The sequence below is a fragment of the Arvicanthis niloticus genome, chromosome 3 (genome assembly GCF_011762505.2).
Source record: "Arvicanthis niloticus isolate mArvNil1 chromosome 3, mArvNil1.pat.X, whole genome shotgun sequence".
NCBI classification, from domain to species: domain Eukaryota; kingdom Metazoa; phylum Chordata; class Mammalia; order Rodentia; family Muridae; genus Arvicanthis; species Arvicanthis niloticus.
In genome coordinates this window covers 3,203,999-3,223,301 of record NC_047660.1, presented here as the reverse complement: position 1 = coordinate 3,223,301, position 19,303 = coordinate 3,203,999, and the positions used below count along the sequence as shown (strand labels likewise).

The following is a 19,303-nucleotide window of genomic DNA, read 5'->3' as shown; positions in this document are numbered from 1 at the left end:
AATTCCTAGCTTTTCTTTTTGTCTCTCATTTAAAGATAATTTATATGTATGAGTGTTTTGCATGGATTACCACATGTGTGCCTAATACCCCTCAGAGGCCAGTAGAGGACATCAGGTCACCCGGAATGGAGTTAAGATTGTGAGCTGCTTTGTGGATGCTAGGATCTGGACCAAGGCCTCCGTGGAGCAGCAAGTGCTCTTAACCACGGAGCCATCTCTCCCGTCACCCCACCCTGCCTCCAGCTTTCCTTGTGGCAAAGCTCAGAATTAATTCTCTTGTGCTGATGAATGGAGCCACCCTTGGATTTCCCTGTTTCCCTGTGTCTGTCTTCAGTAGGATCAGTTCCTGTTCTCAGCCAAAAGATTCTACCAGAATTCTGTTACAGACCACCTGCAAAAGTCCCCATTGACTGGCAGGGAAACTAAATTGATTTTACTTAGAATAGAAAGACTGTGAAGACCTTCCAAATGAAACAAATCAAGTGGTCGATGTTTTGCGGAGTTAGAGGCAGGGGGATTATGTGTGTGAGATGTGGGCCTGTAGTCTCTGGAGCAAAGGTCCTCTGGCTGTTCACACTGGAAGCATTTTGTGCTGCTGTTTACATTTGACTGCATTTAGTGCCTTCTGAGTAAGAGTTAGCCCTGCCTCCCATGGGATTGATTGAAATTGCTTCTATTTCTAACACCGAAGGTGTTGCTAAGTCTCTGGAAGCAAGAACAGCCAGTACGTTCTTTGCTCACAGCTCCTGTGGTTAGGAAAGGCCATGGTGTCAGTCCAGGAAGCTGTTTCTCATGTTACCCCAGCCTGGGAACAGAGACTGAGCATAGGCAGAAGAAAAGCATGTGTCCCCCACATACGTGTATACACTTCCAAAGCTCTCTGTTGTCACAGAGGCCTCTGGAGGTTGTCACCCAATACTCGCAAGCCTGTTAGACTCTGGCCGGAAATAATGTCCCAGAACATTGCTCTGTGGACACAGCACCCTGTGTTTGAGTTTATAAATTATTCAAAATGCAATGCTTTCAAAACATAAAACCCTCCTAGTTCAGAATTAAGGCTCATGGCTCTATGAAGTCTTGGATTCGGTGAGTAGTTACCACTGCCCAATCCAGAACAGTGAGGCTGGTCTTTCCCCCAGGAAACTCTGTGCTCCTGAGCTGGTTGGTTCTTGTTTCCACTTTCCTTCCCTTTGGTTTTCAAGTGAGAGGTGGGCAGCAGGTGGTGGGCACATACATAGAGCAGAACACTTGCTAAGGAGGTGGGTTACAAAGGTCACCACTGTTGGCTGCCAGCTCCCCAGTGTTGTGTGATTTATTTTCTGCCTGCTACACAATGACCACTCTTTTTATTCTTTTTTGATTTTATTGCATTCTTAGTTGTTAATAATGAACTGTCTTAACCAATTTAAAGAAGATTGTTTATCATTTTTTAACATTAATATTTGTGATTGAATTGTCACAGTTACTTCCTCCCATGGATTCTCCTGTCTGATAAATCTCTTCTTTGATACTTTAACACTTGTACGTGACGCCCATTCTGACCACTCTCCTCTCCCCTCACTCACCCGACCTACTGTCGACCCACAACCCCGGGTGCCTTTTCCACATTCACATCATTGGGTTAGTTGGTTGGTTCTGTGTGTATGAATGAGGTGGAGAGCCCGCTGAGTTTAACCACTGCTGTCTGTGTAACTATGGGCTCAGATCAGTTCATCATTCATGGCGAGCCTGGTGGGCTCAACACTGAATCTCACTAGTTCTTACGGAAACCTCTGGTAGGTGCTGTTGACAGCCTTTGTCTTCTTTAAGAATGAAACCCACAGGGCTGGAGAGATAGCTCAGTGGTTAAGAGCACTGACTGCTCTTCCAGAGGTCCTGAGTTCAATTCCCAGCAACCACATGGTGGCTCACACCCATCTGCAGTGGGATCAGATGCCCTCTTCTGATGTGTCTGAAAACAGCTACAATGAACACATATACATAAAATAAATAAAATCTTTAAAAAAAAAAAAAGAATGAAACCCATAAACAACACAACGCTGAGCGTGTAGCTGAGTAGCAGAATACTCGTGTAGGGATTCAGTTATTCTTCTATTGATGTAAAAAAGCACCGTGATCATGACTGTGACCAGTGACCAGGGAGGCTTACAGAAGAGTTCATCTGGGCTCATGACTCCAGGTGGTTACAGGCCATGGTGGCCAAGCAGAGCCTACAGTTTGCTGGTGGTGGCTGAACAGCCAGCTCAGAGCTCACGTCTCAAATCACAAGCAGGAAGCCAAAATGGTGAACTTGAAAAGTCAGGAGTCTTTAAACCCTCAACCCCCCCCCCCCCCCAGGGACATAATCCCTCCACAAAGCCACATCTCCTGAACCTCCCTAGCAGCACCATGAAATGGTGACACTGTGAACTGGTAGCCAAATATTCTAACATCTCAGACTGTGGGGGACATTCTCATGCAGACATCACACCCACCACGTATGAGACCTGAGGTTCCATCCCAGCACCATAAAAATGTAATACAACAGTCTTCTGTTTTACAGTGTCGTAACTGTAGGAATGTGGCAGTGCATGTCCTAATCTTAGCACTTGGGAGGCAGAGGCAAGCAGATCTCTGTAAGTCCAAGGCTAGCCCAGTCTGCATAGTGAATTCCAGGCCATCTGAGGCTACTATCGCTTACTGACCTCTTATGCTGATGGGACTCACCCTGCACCTCTCCCAGTCCAGCCTGGCTCTTCAGTTTTTATTCTTGGACCACAAAACACCACGCCTCCTAGGTTTGTCGTGTTGCCTCGTCTTGCTGTTCTGCTTATTCTTCCAAACTTGGCTGTTCTTAAGGACTGGAAATTCGTTCTAAGATCTCTGTGGATGCAATTAAACATTTTTGACCAGAATCTACTCTAAATGGTATGTTCTGCACATCACTAACATAATGCTGAGATTATGCGTTAGAAAGAGGAGGCAACACTCAAATCCCGCCATTAGGAAATGATGTTCTTAACATCTGGCTTCCTAAATGTTTTTTTTTTTTTTTTTTTTTTTTTTCATTAGAGGTTGTTGAGAGTGGGGTTTCTGTTCCTGTTATTCCCTCTTGGATCCTGTCAAGTCTGGTTTGACTCTGTGTCCATCCTAATACTAATTTGTCTTCAGCTATCACCTTTTTTATGTGTGTTGTTGTTATACATACATGAATACATACATGCACACCTATATACATGCATGTATACAATGTATCTTCATCATATCTACCCTAGGTCTCCTGTGTACTCTGACGGTGTCCTAATGCACTGCCTTCCCTCCTCCTGTCCTCTTGGTTTTTCTGGTTTTGTTTTTGTTTTGGGTTGGCAAAAAAAAAAACAAACCAAACAAACAAAAGAACAGGAGAGATGGCTCAGTAATTAAGAGCAATGGCTGCCCTACCAGAGGTCCTGAGTTCAATACCCAGCAACCACATGGTGACTCATAACCATCTGCAATGGGACCCGATGCCCTCTTCTGGTGTGTCTGAAGACAGTGACACTGTACTCGTATACATAAAATAAATAATTCTGTAAAAACAAAAAAGAAAAGAAAAAAAAACCTCACTGGGCCCAGTTAGTGCTGCCTGCCAAGGCAGAGGGGACTCTGGGTATAAACGTAAATATTTAGGAAGCATTTTATGACACAGCCATTTAACAAGAGAACAGTAGTGACTTCCCTTCTAGGGCCTGTGACTCCACAGGCCACAGGCTTTCGGCCAGGTTTACAGTTGCAGGCATGAGTTCCTGCTCCTGGGAAGCAGGCTTCACAGCCTTCGCGCCACTAATGCACCAGGCGTGACTTAGCTTTGGGCTGTAGAATGTGACATGTTCAATTCTTTCGTTCTTCTTCACTGACCCTCAACTACTGTGGACTCATAAGTCGTTATCAATTCATAAATATAATCCAGTATGCTCCAGTTCATTTTAATCATTTTCGTTGTGGCCAAGTTGTCCCAGGTTTGGCTTTGGAGGCCCCTTCAAGGTCTCGTATTTAAGAGGGCAGTTCTAAGCACACTGTTCCCTTCAGTGCCCGTAATGATTCTATAGGCTTTCAACCTTTCTTTAGTTTCTTACTATGTATTCAGACCTGCAAGAGGAAGCCTACTTTGAACACCGACCCTGCAGCTCCTTTGCGTGACCTCCGTCTCTGTTGATCTTTACAGGTACCTCTTCGCCCTGCAGGTGAAGCAGGACTTGGCTCAAGGCAGGCTGACGTGTAACGACACCAGCGCGGCTCTTTTGATCTCGCACATTGTACAATGTAAGTTCTTTGCAGTTCCTTTGGGAATCGGGTTGGAATCGGCACAACGGTCTGACTGATGAGGAGTCACAGAAGGAACATCTGTGTTGTTTTTGCTATTACCATGGATGCCCCCGTAGGTCATATCCTTAAACATTAACTTAGAACCTAGGACTTCTGTGTTCTGGTGATATTTGATTTTTTTTTTTTTTTAAGGACAAATATAGAGTGTTACCTCAGCATCTCACAAAGAGAAGCTTAGGTGACCAATGGACAAGCTCACCATGTCTGCTTTGTCCAGTTCTTGGATTTAGTGTTCATCTCTGGACCTGAATCCTTAGTGTTAGGATAAAGCTGTTGTGGGGTTTCACTTAAGTCTCCTACAAAACTTAGAACCTAGCTTCATTGCTCTCATAGTCTCATGTCAGACTTTTCCAGTCACTAAAATTTATCCCCAGATCAGCATGTGCCTTCAGTGCCCTTTGCAGAGGCATGTAGGGCAGTGAAGAATCTGCTTCACCTCCTGCCCTTGTGCCCACTGAGGCCCAACAAGAGAAGTTCTGCCTTTGCTTCCCGATGTCTAATCTTTCTGCTGTTGTTGGTGACTGCTGTATGCCTCGCCCCTCACATGCCGCTGAAGGGCTGAAGCATACTGTGATGTGTGTTGTGTGGTAGAGGAGATCCCTGTGGTGCATCAGCTGCACGTGGACATGGCTGTGTGTGCCTGAATCAGCGGTGTGTATTAACCAGCACATCCGAAAGTAGAGCCGTGTGGAAGAAACAGTCGATCTATGCAAACGTCTTGTTCTTTCAGGAGTCTGGCTCCAGATTTCCCTTCAGAGCAGCAAGCAGTGATTGCTGATTCTTTGTTCACTGAGACTTTGTAAATCGTGATTATCCTGTATTTTTTTACATTTGCATGTATTTATGTGTATGTCACATGTGTGTAGGTACCCATAGATGCCAAAAGAGGGCATAAGTCTAGCTGGAGTTATAGGTGGTTGGTGAGCCTCCTGATGTGAGATCTGAACTTAGATCGTCTGGAAGAACAAAGAGTGTTCTTAGCCACTGGGCCATCTCTCCAGCCTCTGTTTATTTTTATTTTATGAGTGTTTGCCTTCATGTGTGCTTGTACACCATAGGCTGGGTACCCACAGAGGCACCACCAGGACCGCATAGGGTTCCTTGGAACTGAGTTAAAGGTGCCTGCAAGCTGCCGTGTGAGATCTGGGATCTGAGCCCAGGTCCTCTGCAAGAGTAGTAAGTGTTCTTAACCACTAAGTCATCTCTCCAGCCCCATATCTATCTTGAATAACAGGAATCAATTGTGCTTTCTCGAGACCAGATAGAAGAAACTGTAGAAAGAAATCAAAGCTCCCATTCAGGCAGCTGATAACAATGTCTGTAGGCCAGGGCAGCCTTCAGCTTTGTGCACTGTTCTCTGTGATGGAATGAGAATTCAATCCAGAAAGGGTAGCTAGGAAACACCGTCACCCACCCGTCAGGGCAGAGGAAGCCAGTAAGTGACGTTCATCCAGGTGTCGCTGGATGATTTTACACAGCTTAGTGCAAGACAGGCAGTCTCAGTGTGGTGTGGAGCAGCATAGAGTCCAGGCTTGAGGACAGTGGGTGAATAAACCGGATGTGGCATGCTGTTTTGCATGATGGAACAAAAGGTGGCTCTTATAGCAACCACACTGTTGCTCCCCTTAGCATGGAGGTCATTATACTATTTTCTGGTAGCTCGTTACGTTACACAGGTAATGGGATGCACAGGAATGACATGCCTCCCAGGAGCCTGCCAGACCTGCACTCAGTGGCGCTCTTAAGGCACAGGTGTTCTTTGAAAGCTAGGGCCTGACGAGTGCAGAGTACAGCAAGTTCATTGCCAGACATGTGCTGAGGTTGCACAAGAAAGCACATGGTGTCACCTGTGGATGAAAAAAAATCTATGCAGTTACAGTCTCACCTGTTATTTCTAGACAATACAAGAAATTTGATAAACTCTTAAGGTAAAACAACAACAATTGTTAAATTGTTTACTTTTCCTCCCACTGACATCTCCTCGATGATAACAATTCGGGTTTTTACATGACTGGCTATTCCATGTAAGAGTTTCACCAGTTAATTCCTAGGTCCATTGACACTGAGTCATCCAGCAATCACCCACATGTGTAGGGTTTACTACTGAGAAGGGAAGACAGAGAGGAATTACTCCCAGTGCCCCGTAGCACACTGGAGAGATGTGGCTGACAGCTGCATACCTCCAAGCCACTGTTAGACAGGATTTGTGCCTCAGAAAAGAAATGATGAATTCTGAGTTGATGGTCAATGACCTGATCACTTCTGCAGTAACAATTTTGGAGTTTTGATTTAAAAACACACACACACAGAGATATATTATTAATATATGTTTTTATTTTAACCCCAGGTGTGGGATATAGGGCTGCTCCAGATTGCCCACAGCAGCTGACTGTGATTTGCCTCAGGCTCTAGCAGGGCTGTGATTTTGCCAGCTGCAGATAGTTTGTGTGATTGTATGATGTTTAGAATTCTGGGAACTTTTCAGAGGGTATATAAATGCTGGGACTCTGAGCGGTGAGGTGAAGTATTGGTTGTTTGTTGGTGGTCATGGTTTGTTAAGTAGTCATGCACAAAGAAGAAATTAGATATCCTGGCTGTGAAGATCAGCTTGCCCCAAGGAACTTGACACCCTGAATCAGCAGGAAGTAACCCGACAGTCATGTCGTCCCCCATTCAGATCCCTGATTTTACTCAGGGATCTCTTTCCTTTTCCCTCTATCCTTTTTTTTTCTATCCTATCTAGTGTTAGGGGGTTGAAAGGGCAGAAGAAAGGTGTGGAGAAAGGCAGAGGAAAGAGGAACCCACAGGGTAGCAGGAGAGTTGCTACAGTGTCCCTATGCATCGAATACTGTATCCAACGCCATACTGTTCCCTTCTGGTGATTACATGTGTCCTGATAACATTAAGACAGAAAAGAAACCAAAGTGTGCATAACTAAAAGATGGATAAGTCTGAAGTTTCCTTCATAACTACCAGCATGAAGGAGGAGTAGCTGTCACCTTCCAACGTGGCTCTAATTGTGAACCATGGTCACATCCTGCTTCGAGGTGGAGGCCTCATTCCGGCCCCACCTGCTGTGCTCACCTGATGTCACCTGTCAGCTTTGTACTTGCTGCCCAGGGATTGTAACACATTCTGAAGAGTTCATCCTATGTGGCCCATTTTTTCTTTGTTTCTTTGTAGCGGAGATTGGGGATTTCGATGAAGCTTTGGACAGAGAACACTTAGCAAAAAATAAGTACGTACCTCAACAGGATGCACTAGAAGACAAAATCGTGGAGTTCCACCACAGCCACATGTGAGTTGTGCATGGATTCCTGTTGCTCCCCAGCAGCTGCCCTCTGCCTCCCGGTCCGGTACAGGGAGGTACATGAGCTCCTGTACACACACCTCTGTGTTATGTGACACGTAACAAAGGCTGAAGGAAGGAGTGCAGAGTTTCACTGGGGTGTTGTGGTCCATTCTGAACTCTTAAAAAAAAAGACAAGTGGTTGAGATCCTAGCTGTGAGACAGAGTTACCCAGGAGCATAAAGGAGAGGGTAAGGCTTGCAGGCCAGTGGACAGTCATCCTGACAGAGCATGGGAGGTGTGTTAAACCAGGGATAGTGTTAACTATGGGGACACTTCAGAACTTTTGTGATAGCCCCAGTTTTTGGCCTTGGCTTTGATCGGGAGAACGTCTTCAAAGGACACTCGGCGCCCTCCTTCCCACTGTGGCTCAGAGGCAGGCATTTGCACCTGGCAACAGAAGAAGCACAGCTTGGCTCTGCTCTGGAGTTCAGCTTACTTCAACTGGCTGAAAACTTGCTTCACACAGAGGTGTTTCACTTTTAGTGACCCAGAGGAAACTGAGATTCTGAGGAGCTGGCTGGGCTGGAGATAGACCTCAGGGTTTTGTGTTACCCAGTAATAGGGCTTTTGTCCTCACTGTGTGGCTCTGGCGTTAGCAGGTGGAGGTGGGTGTCATCTGATCGTGCAGCCTGTGGCTTTTTATTTCCCAGGAGAAGCTGCTCGATCTCAAAGTAATAGACATGGGGGATTCAACTCCCCTGGCCTTTCTCTTCCCTCCTTACTTTGTCAGTGGACAAACCCCGGCAGAGTCAGATTTCCAGCTCCTGGAGGTGGCCCGTAGACTGGAGATGTACGGTATCCGGTTACACCCTGCCAAGGACAGGGAAGGCACCAAGATCAACCTGGCTGTCGCCAACACTGGAATTCTAGTGTTTCAGGTGTGGGGAACACATTGTCTTTCCCTTGGGGAGGGAGGGAGGTGAATGGGCTTTCCTACCCAGGTTCACGTGGGTGGCAGGCTAAGGCGTCTAGTAGATACCTTCAATTTAAAGTTACCACTCCAGGCCTTTCTTCAGGTGTTTTGTTTGTCTGGTTGTTTCTGCATTCCTCCTTGTCCTGCTTGGAGACTATACATGAGAGCTTTGTTGGGTTTACTAGATCTTATAGATCTATAGAAGCGATGACTCCCAGTGGGCCTGTACTGAGAGCACAGTGTCCAGGAGCAATGACCTCAGATCCCAGGTAAATGCCTTCCACTTTCAGAGGCGACATCTTGACACTTAGTTAAAATTTGATCCTTTTGGTTTTTTTCCTTTCAAATTAACTTGTGTTCGACCAGCTTATGTGGGACTTTGCTATACCCAACTCTAAAAGCACACGTGCTTTTCAGAAAGAATAGCCCTACATGCACGACCCCTTTGCAGCAAGACAGACTCTGTGCTTGGGTTTTTAACCTGTGCCATTCTTAAGGGCATGCGACCCTTGCTCTTCAGAGTGCCTGCTCTCTGTCCCTGGCTGTGGGGTGGCTTTATTTGACCAATGCTTTTCCTATCCTAGCTTCCTTCAAGTATGATTTGCAGACCTGGCTGTAGTTAAAAAGTGCACCTTGGTAGGTTCATTTGCATAGATATTTGAATCTTGTGAAACTACAATGATGAGCATTCTTGTATTGGTAAAAACCCTTCTCTGTTAAGCAAAACAACCCGAGCTGCTTAACAGATAGGAGAAAGGTTTGCACAGTTGCCGTTTGATGAACTAAAGTTCCAAACAGCACACACTTCTAGGATGCTCCAGCCCCACAGTCTCTATATCCCTTACCATACATACACTCTCAAGTATACACACACGCTCAAGCATATACACACATATAAACACACACAAACACACACTCAAGCATACACACACTTTCAAGCATACACACACACACACACACACACACACACACACACAAGTTATAGCAGTTCTTCTACGTAGAATCAATTGATGGCACAAATTAAATATTACATACTCATGCCCCTAAAATTCGGGGCTTGAGTCTTATACCTGATATAGGAAGATCATTTTGAGGAGCAGGATGATACCCGAGAAGGAACCACACCCCACAGAGGTTTTTAACCTCAACAGATAATTCACAAATACATGATTTTAAGGAACAATAAAACCCAGTGTTTATTTATGACCATTAAATTTCCAAACCAAACATTTAAGCATTTCTGAAAGTCATAAAGACGGGAAAGAAGTACCATGATTGAATTCGCATTCTTGGCTTGTGTTTAATATGATCAGACTATTGAGAATTAGTTGTGTGAGAAGAAAGTGCTGGGGTATCAGTCTTGAAGGCCTTGTCTCATTGCCCCATCCTACTGCTCTGGGGATGACATGGCTCTAGGGATGACATGCATCGGCTCTCTGTACATTTGCATATACATGTTATGGTTTCCTTCTGTAAAATGAAGATAATAAATCTGTCTCCCTGAGCTTTGTGTATGGTCTGATGAGATGCCATCTAAAGTTGTGGTAGTTGTCATGGTTTTACTTTTATTTATCTTTTTATTACCTACATGAAGGCGTGCATGGCCTGAATGTCGAGTTCTTTAATTAGTGAGAAATAACACTGTATGAGTGTCTGGCATCCAGTAGACACAGAGCCTGAGAGTCTTCCATCCAAGGCTTGCCCCTGAATGATTGACTAACCCTCAGCCCTCCGTCTGTGGTTCCTGTGTGCACACACCTGGCCTGGCTCACGGGCTGCTCTCCTTCCTTAGGGCTTCACGAAGATCAATGCTTTCAACTGGGCCAAGGTGCGGAAGCTGAGCTTCAAGCGGAAGCGCTTTCTTATCAAGCTCAGACCTGACGTGAACGTACGTGTGGGACTAGCTGAGTTGTGAATGGAGTGGGCTTTGCCTGCGGGTTGAGATCTGCATTCAGCAGAGGTTGCCCAGCAGCTGGCCTGTAAAGGTGCTCTGGGAGGATTGTGTATCCAGAAGCTTGGGAATATGCTTTTGCTGTCACGGTGGGTTCTGGGGTGGGAGGATAAAAAAGGCACACAGGTGCTTACCTAAAGAGACCATGTCTCTTCCAAACAAATAACTTGCGCTGTGTTGTGGCCGAATGTCTAGCCTGTGGCTGTGCCTTGGGACCCCAGTGTTCCGCCATATTCCTGGCATCTCCTCACCTGCTTAGATGTAGTTAGCTCCTGCTGTTGCCATTACACAGTCATGGGAGCTCATTCTCATGGGCCAAAAATGTCTTCCCAGAATAGAACCCCCAAGGGTGTTGCCCACTTGGGATGGGTTCCGGGAAGAAAATAGGGTCTTCTTTGCCTACCAAAAGCCACACGGGAGGAATGGTACATCCCTGATACCTGTCCTATCTGGACCTGAGTCCTTGTCCCACAGGGATGACCAGGGCTCACAGTTCAGCCGCAGTGTGGATTGAGTGGAAGCAACCCCTCCCCCAATAAGTGATTTGCTGTGGGAAAATGAAGTTACAGTTCCGGAAAGCCAGTTGATACGGGAAAAACTACAGCACACACTCTGAGTTTGTGTAAACTCTTGATGGCCCCAAAATAGAGCTGCTGGGAATGTTAAGGACTCTGGTGACTTTTGTTTCTATAACCTGGCCACTGAAATTGGAAACACTGAGTAGAAAGTTACTATGTTTCTTCCAGAATCAAAAGACATAAGTTTGCCAGCTGAGGGTCATTAATACCTCAGTACCCCAGGAGGGAAAAAATTTCATTCCCCTGTGACTCTTGGGGCCACCTAGAGACCTGTACTATCTGCTTTTTTTTTTTTTTTTTTTTTTTTTTTAATGGAATTAAAAGTTCACCTGGACAGGAGCCATGAGGAAGAAAACAGCAGAACAGGCCTGGTTTAGATGTTTTAAGGAAGGGGTGTGTTAATACTTGGACTATTTTTAAGGAGGCAAGAGAAGCCATGAAAACGCAGTGTTTATGGATGGACCTGCTAAGAAGTGTTACCACCCCACCGAGGCTGCGTGCCTGTTTAGATCCCGTTTGTTCCTGTAAGATCTAAAGAGAAGGAGTCTGGAAAGCTCCCTGCCTCAGCCTTAGGAACAAGCATATTTTGCTCACTCCTCGATTTAATGGTCATATAACAAGACACACAATTACAATCCTAGTGGACAAATTCGTTTTAGTTAGGTTTTTTTTTTTTTTCCTATTTCATCAGAAAGATTATGAGCAGTGCTGGGGAAACAAAAGCTGTCTTTACTCCTTTCAGAGTTCCTACCAGGACACCTTGGAGTTCCTGATGGCCGGTCGAGACTTCTGCAAGTCCTTCTGGAAAATATGCGTGGAGCACCATGCCTTCTTCAGACTCTTTGAAGAACCCAAGCCCAAGCCAAAGCCTGTTCTCTTCAGCCGAGGGTCATCCTTCCGGTTCAGGTATGGTGGGGGGCGGGGCCTTCACAAGCCCATTTGCTCTTCATGAGAACATTTTTCTAAGGCGTCCTCTATCATACCTGTTGTGATTCACAGCATATCCATAAGACAAACCGTGGTCGGGGTTTCGGCCAATGGAGGTGCTGGCTTGCTTATCCCAGCCGGCTCCGCCCTGTCTTTCTAGTTCTGTTTGAACCTTTGAGAACCACTTAGCCATCTGCCAGTCTTGGTCAGATCCCAGCACAGTGTCCAGATGAATTTTTTTTTTTAATCGTTTAAGGCTTTCGAACATGGCTGCTGGGCGGTGGTGGCGCACGCCTTTAATCCCAGCACTTGGGAGGCAGAGACAGGCGGATTTCTGAGTTCGAGGACAGCCTGGTCTACAGAGTGAGTTACAGGACAGCCAGGGCTACACAGAGAAACCCTGTCTCGAAAAACCAAAAAAAAAAAAAAAAAAAAAAAAAAAGAAAGGCTTTCGAACATGGATACAGTGTGTTTTGTTCGAACCCATTCTCTGCCCTTTTCCCCTCCAGTTTCTTCTGTGCGCCACCACTTTTCCTTCCCAGCCTCTCATACTCTGATTTAAGCCCATTGTGTCCACGTGGCACTGCCCATCTGTGCTCGGGTATAGGATCATCTACTAGAACCTGAAGAGGTTGCACCCTAAGAAAACAGATTTGCTGGCTGGTGGTGGTGGTGCATGCCTTTTATCCCAGCACTTGGGAGGCAGAGGCAGAGCGATGAGTTGGAGGCCAGCCTGGTCTACATAGCAAGCTCCAGAACAGCCAGGGCTGCACGAAGAACCCCTGTCTTGAGGGAAAGCAAACGGAACAATCATAGTCACTAACTCTCTCCTCATCGATCACCTGTAACTTCTTGTGTCAGTTTTATTTTAATGGTTCTGAGACTTGAACCCGGGCACCTTGCACATTCCAGGCAAGTGCTGTTCCACTGAGCCAGTCCCCCAGCCACTCTCGTGCAGAAAGAAGTTTATTTATGAGAGTGAGTGTCTTAGGTATTGCATCACAGACTGGTGCCTAGGTTTGTGTTAGCAGTCACTTTTCAAACAGTGCTGATATTCCACTGTGTAAGAAACACTGGCCTGAGTATACACAGAGAACTAACTTCCCCATCCTCACAGACTGTGCAGACTAGACTCCTGGGACGGCAGCTTCACAACCAACCGTGGTTTTCAAGTGGGTTTATTTAATTGACTGTCTTCTCTGTTGCATATAAGGAAAATATCCAGAAATCAAATTGACAGAAAACTCCAAGGCTCCCTCAGGATTGCTTTTCTTGTAACCTGGCCGAGAGCCAAGCACCCAATGACACCTCTCTTTACGTTTGTGTTCTTCCTTTCAGTGGTCGGACTCAGAAGCAAGTTCTTGACTATGTCAAAGAAGGCGGCCACAAGAAAGTGCAGTTTGAAAGGTAAGAGAGTCTGTTGAGCCAGCATCATTCTCTCAGAGTGTCTTATGTGTCCTTACCCAGCCTAGGGCAAGTTGCACTCAACTGCACAGTCAACTGCTCAGCGTTAGGACCCTGGCTCCTTACTCGAGATGTCCTGAGGGCACAATGACAGAAGAGGGAGGAAGTGCTGATAGAGGGCTGAGGGGGCCCAGAGCAGAGATAACACACTTCGAAAGCCTGTTCTGGTCCTCAAGGAATCCTTACACACTTTGAGATGTGGCTTTCAAGTGTTTCTGGTTGGGAGAGAAGCGGCAGGATTTGTTGCTGTTACTGTTGGTGGCAGATGCTTGTGTCCTGATATTTGCCAGGCACCGTTGAGAGCCCCTTGCTTCACCCTGGCTCTGCATGGTCAGTGGTCTTTTATTTCCTACTTAAACAGGGAGACCCTGAGACTCTAACACATAGAGCAAATAGCACAGGACCCCACCTAAGCCTCGGGTGTTTGTCTTTAATCCTCTTCTGCTCTTCGTGAACATTTACCCTTGCATAGAGATGAAGTATAGCCGACACTTACACTCTCCCAACTTGGCATTAACAACTGCAGGTTCATCTGCACTGACCTGGAAATCTGTGGGATTGAAATGATCCCAGCCAAAAATGTACATTATAAATATTACATAAAATAGCCTCTGAGCTATGTGTGTAAAGTAGATGGGAAACAAATTTCATGTTCAGATTAGGATCCTATCTCTAAGGTACCATGTTTGTAAGTGCAAGTATTCCAAAATCCAATTACTTATGTTCCAAACTTCAAGGTAAAGGATGCCCAACCTGTATCAGTATTTTGGCATACTTAATTCTTGGGTTATTTTTATGTGTTGCTACAGTGACTAGTGGATAAACCTTTTTTTTTTTTTTTTTTTTTTTTAATTTTCCTCCCTCTTTTTCTAAAAGAAACTTCTCGATTTATGTTTCTTTTGGAGTTCAGTACTGACTTATTAAAAGATACTTATGTGTATGGGGGATTGCTGTAGGTGTGTGAATTTTCATTTCTATAAATGCTGACACACTGCTGGTAAAACTGCTGTAGCCCATATCCAGGAAACAGGCATTAGAACCTTGTCTCGTACTGAGCTCCTGAGGTGCTGTGAGTACATTTGACCTGTCCTCGTGGAGCTCCAGCGAATCAGAGCACTCTGCGTTTTATCGGGCCCACTCCCTGTGAATAGATGTTCAGGTCATTTTGATGCTTTATCCTAATTTTGTTGAAATAAGTCTGGTATGGTCTCTCGTGTCCTATACCCAGAAATGTGATGCTGGGTGGCTTTTGCCTATGACTCCAACTTACTAGCTCACCAGAAACAGCCTGTCTTCCCGAAGATGATAATTCCCTGATTTTTCTTAGATGATTAGCCGTTGCCATGTTGAAGACCATGCAGGAGGTAGCTGTGATTGTCCATATAGACACCCTGGGGCCTTCCCATGTGAAGAGAAGATGTGTGTACACTGGGGTGGGGTTATACCATCTCATGAGTTCAGTACTTGAAAGTCTGCACTGCCTGTTCTCGGGTAGGGGACAAGATAAAGGGCCTGTGCTGATTGCACTGTAGTCCCCTGAGGCCCTTACTGGGATCCTTTTTCTCCCGGTGCTACATTGTGTAAGAGTAAGATAGTCTTTGGTCATGATCCCTGTCATAGATCTGATCTAGAAAACACTGAAGGGAGTGTACAAATGGATACATTGTTAGCTTGCAGAGCAGAGCCTTTGATGCCTGGTGGCTCCTCCTCCCTCTTTGACTTTCTCTTTAGCCAGCAGGCAGTGCTCAGTCATTCTCAGTCCTTCAGCAGCTAGAACAGGATTCTGAGGAGAACATAGTGTTTTCCACACCGGTGTTTGGAAAATATTGTGTGTCTGTAACATTGACAAAGAAAGCTTTGGGTACTTTTTTATAGAACCCAGGACCACCAGCCCAAGGATGGCACCACTCACCGTGGGCTGGGCCCTCCCTCCTTTGATCACTAATTGAGAAAATGCCTTACAGCTGAATTTCATGGAGGCATTTCCTCAAGGGAGGCTCCTTTCTCTGTGATAACTCCAGCTGTGTCAAGTTGACACACAAAACCAGCCAGTACAGGTATCTTCATGCTTGAAGTACCCAAAATGCTTAATTTAATCAAAGCTGTCCTGACTTTAGCTGTCTTGTGTGATTTCCTTCAGAAAACACAGCAAGATCCATTCCACTAGGAGCCTTGTCTCACAGCCCACAGCACGGAATTCAGAAGTGCCAAAACAGGTCAGTGGTGGTCATGGACAACCGTGGGTCTTTCCTTCGATTCTTGTGCTTTGTGCTTGCCCACTCTACTTTCTAGTCCTGTCTTCTTTACCTCTGGGATTTGGCACAGGCAGTCCTGAGCTGGCTCTGGGCTCCTCACTGAGCCTTGGGACGAGCTTGCGGTCAGCTACTGCTTTATCTTTTTTTTTTTTTTTTTTTTTTTTCAAGAGCTGAGGACCGAACCCAGGGTCTTGTGCTTGCTAGACAAGTGCTCTACCACTGAGCTAAATCCCCAACCCCCTGCTTTATCTTTTAATTCTGAACCTCATGAGTTTGGGGATTGAGACATACATGGTGGTCCGTGTCTGCTGTGTAACTAATGGAGACTGGGTAGGCAGATACTTGGCCGAGTTCCTGCTTGGAAGGCCCCACTTCTTAGCTCTGCTGACAGAGTCCCAAGGACGTATGTGGTGTGGAGCAGTGGACTCGTAACAGCAGGAAAAATTGTCCTCTTGCTCTGACAGTGGCAAGAGCTCCCGACCCATGGTTGGTGGCTCAGGAAGTTGGTCTCAACATTTCTCTCAGAGATGAAGAATTTGTTTGAGAAAGAGTACGAAGGTGCTTCCGTTATGTGACTTCAGCACCAGCCATTTACCCGCCATGTTACCCTTTCTCTCAAATGCAGATGTCTGTGACTTTTCTGGGGTCTCTGTCATATGGCCATCATGGGCTTCTCTGCCATCCCATTGGCCCTTGCTAGGGAAGCTTTCATAGACTGAAAAGGCCATCTGACGCATGGACACTCTGGAATGCCCACCTGAGATGAGGGTCACGGAAAGCAAAGTCAGTTTAACTTATGTTCTGGGGACCCAGCTTGAGCACATCTGTACCCCGAAGGCGCCCTGTAGATCACGAGTTCCACTTTTGCCTGAGCACAGGTTGCATCCTGGGGAGGCAACCATGGCGTCTGTAGTGCCATTCCTTCTAGCTGAGGAGACACTTTCCAATTAAAGCCAACTTCTCTGCCTCTTCTCCACTCTAGTATAACCATCTCCCTCCATGCTTTTCCTGTTCTCCCTACCCAGTCTCCACAGAGCGCCAGCCTTACGTTCAGAGAAGGTACCGAGTCTCCCGGTGGCCAGAGCTGCCAACAAGCGAAGGAAACACAAGTTTGTACCTTGGAGTCGGGATCCCACCAAAGCCCCGCCCTCTCTAAGAGCTCTCCAGGGAGCAAAGCTGTGGATGGAGCCGCCGTGGTGCCGCCCGAGGAAGAGGATGAGGAAGAGGGTGGCAAGGATGGCGTCCGGCCAAGTAACCCTCAGCCCCCGCAGCCAAGCACAGGTCCAGCATCCCGGGCTGCTGGAGGCAGTAGCAATTCCATTCCCTTCATTGACTGTAGTGATGTAGATAGTGAATACGACCTTCTCAGAGAACCAGGGTCTCAGTCACGGTCCCAAACAAATGACAACTATGAAGGTGATTTGACCAGTGGTGTTTATCTACTGTCCAGGGATGAAAGGCGAGCAGAGACTAGGCACAGGGCTTCCCCTCCCTCTATAAAGTCCTCCCGACCTCCTTCTAGAGAGTTCCTTGATGATGATTCAGCAGATATTACCTTTGATCTGAGTGGGAGCCCTGGGCTCCCAAGACATAGCTCCCTGATAGATGAAATGTTCAGGGCTTCCACTGGCCACAGCCCCCTGGCCACCCCACTGTCCCCCTGCAGCAGAAGCTCCAGTCCAGATATGAGTTGGGACAGGACTGGGTCCCAAGGCTATGTTTCTGAAAATGGACATGACCTTAGGGAGAAGAGTATGGGAGAAGATACTGTTCCAAAGCAGGGTCCTCCATACGAAAACTGTTCCCCCACCCTTCAGAGGCCATACTTGAGGAATCTTCCTAGCAGATACAACAAGTCGGAGACAGATCCACTTATCCTTAGCCAGGCAGCCCCCACCCCAGAGGCCATAGAGAGACTTGATGACCAGGAGGAAGAAGGGTTGGCCCACATGGCCACTTTCCAAGGTGTGATGCTAGCCAATGGGACCCAACTCACAGGACCCACCTTGGAGGTCGCCCCTGGGCAGGCTGTGCACACAGAGAGTGCAGTGGGCCAACTGGCACCTCTGCAGGTGACAGAGTGTTCCTCTAGCAGCAGGAATGAATCTAGTGATTCAGACTCTGCCATGGTGAGCCCTTCAAGGAAGTCCCCGTCGCTCGGTCACTCAACAAGCCTGAGTTCACCACTCAAAAGGAAGGGTGAGATGGGTTTGCAGGGCCTGCGCCCCGGTGAGGAGGAAGGGGAGCATGAGTGAGGAGCCTGGCAGGCAGGTGGTCAGCTGTTGATTACAGGGAGTCTGTCACAAATCCACAGAGAGGGTCTGCTCTAGTGACTTGTTTGTTTTTAGTCTATGTTTGTTAGGTGGTGACGTTTGGTACGGGCACATATTTATGGCTCATGCCTGACTCCCCAGACCTTTAACGAACACAAAACTTAACACAAGTGGCTTGCCTTTTAGAAAGCATGGTACAGGTGTACAGCAAGCCCTAACAAGTTACTGGGGATTTGTTTTACTGGTCGAAGGCAGTAAGTAATACCTTATTATGAATCCAGTAGTGTGGACAGTGTATATTATATTTACATGGTAATTTTCTGTGCGTGCAGTTGTGTGTGCAGGGTTTTGACTGAAATGTCCCTGAAATCACAGAAAAGTGTTTTAACTGTCTGTCCCCTCTTTAAAAGTGGAAGTGTTTTCTGGGCCCTATAAAGAGGCATGGACAAGTCCGAGTCCAGGTGGAAGTTGATTGCTAGCTGAGATTGTGTCAGTAAAATCATACTCAAGAATAGTGGATATTTTAGTGGGAAGAGTCTGGTGTCCTTCTGGCTTCCTGGGCTTCCTGTGAACCGCTGTAAAAGCTGTCCCATCTCTAGGAATAGCCATTCACCTGGGATTGCCGCTTTAGTTGGGTTTTCATTGCTGGATCAAGTCATTAGTTCTTTAAGGACTCAAAATCTCTTGGTGAACCAGAAATGCTGCTGAGTGGTAAGGTAAGGAGAAGTGAACACCTCACCAGGGGCACTGTTGTCTCCAGCAGGTTAGCCAACCATGTGCCTGCCTGTCAGTCACAAGCTGCTCTGCTTCAACACTGCTCTGGGTTTTATATGTCCTTATGAACAGTAACCCCGCTGGGAACACAGACACCTTGGTATTTCTATGACTTCTTTTAAAATCATGGAGGGCTCTGCCTGACACCCCGCCTTTCGCCACTGCAGATCAAGGAGCTGGGGTTTTAACTCACACTGTGTGTTTTCCCTAACTGTGCTCTGGCGTTACCTGAGCCGTTGTCAAAGTGAGTGATACCTGAGTCTCAGCCAAGAGGTTGGATCTGTTGGCCAGGGCTCCAGCTTGGCCTTCGCAGGCGGCTCTGTGGTTGCAGCCAGCCTCCTTTCTCTCTCAGCCATGATGGCCCAGAAGAGTCTCTTGGAAGGTAGTGAGAATGTTAGCCAAGTCATTGCCTTGGTTGCTGGAGAGTGTAGAATACACAAAAGCCTCCATTTGTATTTTTCAGTCTTTGATA

At 46.6% G+C, this 19,303-nt stretch overlaps 1 protein-coding gene across 2 annotated transcripts in view; it reads left to right on the top strand.

Moving 5' to 3' along the window:
• Window positions 1-19,303, top strand: part of Farp1 (FERM, ARH/RhoGEF and pleckstrin domain protein 1) — a 229,758-nt gene that overhangs the window by 172,270 nt on the left and 38,185 nt on the right. For both annotated transcript variants that reach the window (XM_034497328.2, XM_034497327.2), the window contains exons 6-13: window positions 4,184-4,281; window positions 7,528-7,642; window positions 8,427-8,574; window positions 10,402-10,497; window positions 11,881-12,044; window positions 13,404-13,472; window positions 15,670-15,745; window positions 16,810-17,065. In XM_034497328.2, coding sequence (XP_034353219.1) covers window positions 4,184-4,281; window positions 7,528-7,642; window positions 8,427-8,574; window positions 10,402-10,497; window positions 11,881-12,044; window positions 13,404-13,472; window positions 15,670-15,745; window positions 16,810-17,065 — 1,022 coding nt within the window. The remainder of the gene's footprint in view (window positions 1-4,183; window positions 4,282-7,527; window positions 7,643-8,426; window positions 8,575-10,401; window positions 10,498-11,880; window positions 12,045-13,403; window positions 13,473-15,669; window positions 15,746-16,809; window positions 17,066-19,303) is intronic.